Source organism: Microtus ochrogaster, linkage group LG4 (genome assembly GCF_000317375.1).
Source record: "Microtus ochrogaster isolate Prairie Vole_2 linkage group LG4, MicOch1.0, whole genome shotgun sequence".
Lineage (NCBI taxonomy): Eukaryota > Metazoa > Chordata > Mammalia > Rodentia > Cricetidae > Microtus > Microtus ochrogaster.
The window spans coordinates 5,976,913-5,982,912 of NC_022030.1; the positions used below are offsets into that span (position 1 = coordinate 5,976,913).

Sequence of the window (6,000 nt, forward strand, 5' to 3'; positions counted from 1 at the left end):
GTGCATTAGTTTCACTCCACAGCTTAGAAAAAGATGCACACATACATTTGCTGAGGGTTGAACAAGGCTGCTGTCAGCCCTGGTCACATCGGAGCCCCTCTGCTGTACTTTACAAGGCACCCAGTTAAGCATAAAAAAGGCCCAGGGAAGAATTCATAGTTCTTGTTGATGCTCAAGACCATCATGTTGATAAGTTTTTCATATTTCCTTGAATTGAAAGTCATTGAATGTTACTGACTTTAAAAGCCAAGAATCCATTATATGAGAAATAATAAATACTTCAGAATACAATAAAGCACCTTCAACAGGCCTTAAAATGTGGCAGATTTAATTTTTAATGTCTTCTACTAGGCTAAAAATAAATATTTAAAATCCCATCCTATAATCGGTCCTATCTGGTAAAATTTCATAAAAACATGAGAATTATAATATCTGAGCCTGATTTAGATGCATAAATGATAATAAGCTGTGGCTATTAAATTCCTATCACCTAGATATGAATATCTTATCATGAAGACAACAGCCAGATAGCCTAGAACCAAATGGTAGCTGTACCAAGAACTATTTCTTCATTCTTCTGTGGCTTGAGTTTCGCTATCTGCAAAAAGGTGACAATCTTTTTCAAGTATTTTGGAAGTATTCTATAAGAAAGCACATGATATCAATTTTACTAATGATGTCTTTCTATATTTTCATAAAATTTAATAAATAATTCTATTGCATAAGAATTTTAACTTTTAATGCAAACATGTACTGAACAGGAACTATGCTAAACTTAGTACTTTATAAACACTATAGGCAATTATCAGCTTGACAGATGGGGTCTCTTCCAGCACAGGCCAGCCTTGAATGTTCTATGTGCCTCAGGATGACCTAGAAGTCATAATCTTCCTGTCTCTATCTGCCAAGTGCTACAATTTCAGGCATGTACCCGTGCTCAGCTATAACAAATTTTACGAACTAAAAGGTGTGTATTTCCTGCACTATGGGAAAGCGTTCCATGGAGTGAAAAATAAAGCCACCACAGTGACAATGCAGATCACTGATGAATACAAATTCTACTTCTGAAATTCTACAACTGTAGGAATGGTCTTTCAGTTTGACTAAAGTTTTTCCAGTACTTTAACCAATTATGTAAAAAGAATGAAGGCTAGCAGTGAGCAGGAAAATCTGAGTCTGATTTCTGGTTTTATAGCGTATCTAAAACTTCAAAAGGTTCCTACTGCCTTAGAAAGACAGTATTACAGTCCTTTAGAGGAGACACTGCCACCTAGTGAGAACTCAGGCTCCTTACCTAGGAATAACAATAATCAGAGTTTGTCAAACAGACTTGACCCTACTTACAAAACTGCATGAACAGTCAGTATATGTCACTATTCAGGCTAGGTACTAGTAATAAACAAACAAACAAGTCTATATTTTTGTTTCCTACAAGGTATAAAAATGCCATAAAAATTACATATCCCACAGAGAAACTGATACTATATAGAAAAGTTTTAATATTCAAAGTGAATTCATTAGGTCATTTGCTAGTAAGTAAATTTAGTGGGCAAATAAGAGTCCAGATTTTAAGAACAGTCTATGTTGATTCAACTCCTATATCCTGTGATATAGTTTGAAAACAACATTTATGTTATAAAACCATTGTGAACAATTTAAACACACACACACAAAGTTGTTAAAACACAGTGCTATGTAGGCACTATAATTAATTCTTAAATATGTAGTGACATTACAGAGATATAAGTAGACAAACAATGTTTAATAACAAAACATTTATTGCTAAAGTCTGGCTTCATAAAGTTAATTCAGCAGAAACCGTTTCTCTGCCCAGCACTTTGTTATGGGAATCCTCAGTGTACATTATTTGTGGTACCCTGTGACTAAACTTTGTATCACTAGATGATTAACCCTTTCAACACCAGGCAAATAAGACTGCCTTCTGAAAGTAAAAATCATATTTCTTACCCAAAAAAAAAAAAGCAAAAAGTCAGTAGAATGAAAGACTCAAAAGACCACAAGCTGAACATATGCTCTGCAGGGAAAGACTCCTGCTGACTCTTCGCAGGTTCTGCTAGAACTGAAAGAAGGTGACACATTCAGCTACCACTCTGGTCTCACTTGGGGCTTATTTAACTTACAAAAAAAAAAAATGAACTGCTTCTTTTTCCTTGAAAATTTCAGAAGCTATTTTAAAGTAACCTAGCCATTCTGTTTCTTTTGAACTGTGTATCATTAAAACTTAGTAAAACCACATATGAACTTCATTCTCAGAAAATATATTTTGAGCAAAATACCTTTGTTAAGAAATAAAGTATAGTGTAAAACACTAATAGGTTAATTAAACACCAAATTTTAATGAAAAATGTAAAGATTATATAAACTACTGATTGCAGTCTGTATTCAGTGAGTAAAACCCTTCAGATACTGAAATAACTCTTGTTTCTGTTGTATCTAAACCATTCAAAAGAACTGAACCAAGTCTTAGATGGCTTGAGGTTATTTAACTTCTTCCTAAGCTTCCCCTTTTTAAAAATAGGCAACAAAGAGTCTGGAGAATATGTTGAAACATTTTCAGCTTAAATTCTTTTTGTAAAGGTGTAGTATATCAAAACTGTGCTTTAAATATGCTGCATAAACTAACTGCTGTCAGATGCTGTTTCTCAGATATCATCATTCTGAGATGCTTGCCCAAACCCTTCCTTTTGTAGTCAAAGACAATGTGGATACACTTGGGCTGGGCTGGCATGTGGGTTAATAATAGAAAAGAATGACTAACAGAGTAAAGGGGAAGATTGTCTTTTCCAATTCCATTCCACAGAGAGATGCTGCTGGCTGTTAAAGCATAAATTCCTGTAAAGTTCCGTGGCTACTGCTGGATGAGCAGAAACACGAATATTAATTTTGGTTTCTTCAACTAGAGTGCATCTCACTTTATGGGGCTCCGTTACAGCCAGTGTCTCGGAGTCCTTAGAGCTCTCTTTGGGAGGGGGCACTATTACTAGAAGTCTTTCAAGAGATGAAAGAGTGGAGGGTCAGAAAGGCAGGAGGCAGTAGCTAAGGTCACAGAAGTGAGCAGAACAGGCCCTGAGATCCATGCTACAGTCCAGCTAAAGCACCTCCTTCTTTCTGAGCCAAGGAAGTCTTCTAGCAATGAAGAGAGGGAAGCTACTTGAAGACAAAAACAGAGCGGAACTTAACTAATCTTCACAGTGAAATTTCAAAAGTCTAAAAAACAAATTATAAACTGAATGAAGATGGTTGTGAAATCGCCTAAGAGTCTGAGGCAATAACTGTGCTCTCTTTTTGTGGACAGTAGTTCCAATCCTATAGTAATTAGGGGCAACTCTTCAGTCCATGGGAAAGCTAGAATGGGCAGGCAACTGTTTCAGGATACTTCTTAGAGCGAGATGCCAGCTTTGGCCACTGGCTGACCTGAGAAACCTATTGGCCTTCTCTGTAACAGGGCAGCACAACTTTGCTAACAGCTGCTAGTAATACCTTAATGGTACTCATTGCCTGACAGCTTATCACTAGCCTCACCAGTTCCTAAACTTGAATATGAATGCAAAAATCATTTCTTCTCTATAAGGATCACTAAGAGAAAAACCTTCATTTCCTGCATTCATTTTTAAGATAATTTATTGGAAAATGTATACTATAATCTGTACCACGAACAAAACCTTCAGGTTTATACCAGCTCAATTGTCTAATCACATGTATCATAGCCTTAGATAATTCAACATATTTCACTAAAGTATGATTACAGCTTTACATTAATAACACCCACACAATTGTATACTTCCATGTATATAAGTATTATATATATCACTCTAGCTTATCAAAATACTGAATGATGTTATATCATAGTCAAATTAAAGCAAAGAAAATAATAAAGACTTTTTTATTTTTTACAATTAATATATGAAGGTTATAAAATATTTCTGAGAAATATCGTGCAATTAGAAAAGCAAAATCCTAATTTCAGGACAGAAAGTAAATATTTAAAAAAACAATATAAATCCAAATAATTTTATAATTAACCTATGCCATCTTTTTGGCTCTTTTGTATAGTATAGTCAAAAAGACTATATTAATTGAAAGAACTGCTAATAAATTTTATAGTGCTCATGCTATCTGGTCCATTATAAAAGTAACCATTACATCATTTGCATAGGCAGTGGACTTACCATGGAAATCATAAACATAAAGAAGAACTGGCTCACTCTGCCCAAATGCACAAAATGCAACCATATTTTCAAACGGATGGTAGGATATGTCTCGAATAGTTGACTTGAATGGCAGGTCTGAATACATTGCTACTTGTTCTCCTAAAGAGGAAAGAAATGCAACCGCTTGTACTATGTCACATATTTCTCATTCCAAGATTATTCTATACCTTATATGAAAATACAACATGAGGCTCACATTATTTGCATAAAAAGCTCAAATACTTGTAGGTGTTGAGCACCACTGTGATGAATAATTATCTCTATTTTGCATTTTATTGGCTTCTTTCTGCGTTTTAATCCAAACTTTTCAATTTTGGGGGAAACAAAACACACATGAAGTGTTCTGATGGGAACAGGTATGTATGCCTGAGAGAGACCTGAGAAAAGTGAGAAAACTCTAAGTAACAAAGAATTTGGCAAAACTGGGGAGGGATCATAAAACTCTGTAGTTGAAGAAATTCTCTAGACAGGGAAGAATTGGCAAGGGCTCAATTTTTCTGTTTTACTTTTTTTCCTAGAGACTGAGATGTTAACTGATTGAAAGGTCTGTCTTAAGTCTAGAGCTAGTAGACACAAACAGAAGTCACTAAAACCTAGGAAATCAGCCAGAAGTCAAAAGGCACCAGAAATCATCAGTGCTCACCCACCTATCTACCCACTTACAATTCAGCTTACCGTGTTCTGTGTTTTGTATTACAATATTCATGAGATACTTTTCAAGCATCTGCACTATCTTATTGGTACAGAAAGAATAAATCTGGATTTATAATGTGAAATTCTAAATTTACAAAGACATTAAAGCAATCAAGAACAAATTTAATATGTATTTAGAATACAAATGAATTTAATCAAAAGCTATCTGTTGTGGACTGATTAAAACCTTCCCTGTGAGCTCGTGTATTTGAATATTTGAGTACTTGGCTTCCAGCTGGTACTGCTTTTGAAGGTTCTGAAACCTTTAGGTGGAAAAGGACGTAGAGGAGGGGAGGAGGAGGTGGAGGAAGAAGAGGTGGAAGAGGCGGCACTGAGGATGGGCCTTGAAGTTTTCTAGTCGTCCTATTTCCTGTCCACTAGTCACCCCCCCCAGTTTTCTAGTCGTCCTATTTCCTGTTCACTAGTCACCCCCCAAGTTTTCTAGTAGTCCTATTTCCTGTCCACTAGTCAGTCCCCCCAAGTTTTCTAGTCGTCCTATTTCCTGGTCACTAGTCAGTCCCCCCTCCCTCTCTTCTTCTCCCTCTCCCTCTGTGTGTGTGTGGGGGGGGTGTCCTCACCTTATATCTTATTTGAGAAAGAATGTTTTGCTTGCCTCTTCAGAGGCCAGACTAACTGGTCCAAGAGCTTCTGGTATTTTTTTCCACCTCTGCCTCCCTTTTGCCATAGGAATGCTGGGATACAGATAGGTGTCACTGATTCTGGGTTTACATGGTTTCTGGGGATTCAAACTATATCCCCACACTTACATGGCAAACACTTTTTTTTATTTACTGAACTATTCCCTCAGCCCCTGACTCTCTGCTTCCAACTCGCTCACGTGAGCAGTAAACTCCTGCTCCCGCCAGTATGCTCCTCACCACTGATGTTCCATCCCCGGAGCTGCGAGCTAAAAGCACACCGCTCCTTCCTTACATCGCTTCTTTCAGGGGTTTTGTTACCGTGATGAGAAAAGTAACAAATATACTACCCGATTTTAAAACACCAAGTCAGATTTAAAACACAAAGGCATATTTTTCTTAAGAATACAAAAAACTGGGCCAGAGAGATGGCTCAG

General features: G+C 36.6%; 1 protein-coding gene across 4 annotated transcripts in view; it reads right to left on the reverse strand.

Annotated features, from left to right (window-relative positions):
* Ahi1 (Abelson helper integration site 1) overlaps positions 1-6,000 on the reverse strand; it is a 145,984-nt gene that overhangs the window by 93,307 nt on the left and 46,677 nt on the right. For all 4 annotated transcript variants that reach the window (XM_026786100.1, XM_026786098.1, XM_026786099.1 and 1 more), the window contains exon 15: positions 4,191-4,331. In XM_026786100.1, coding sequence (XP_026641901.1) covers positions 4,191-4,331 — 141 coding nt within the window. The remainder of the gene's footprint in view (positions 1-4,190; positions 4,332-6,000) is intronic.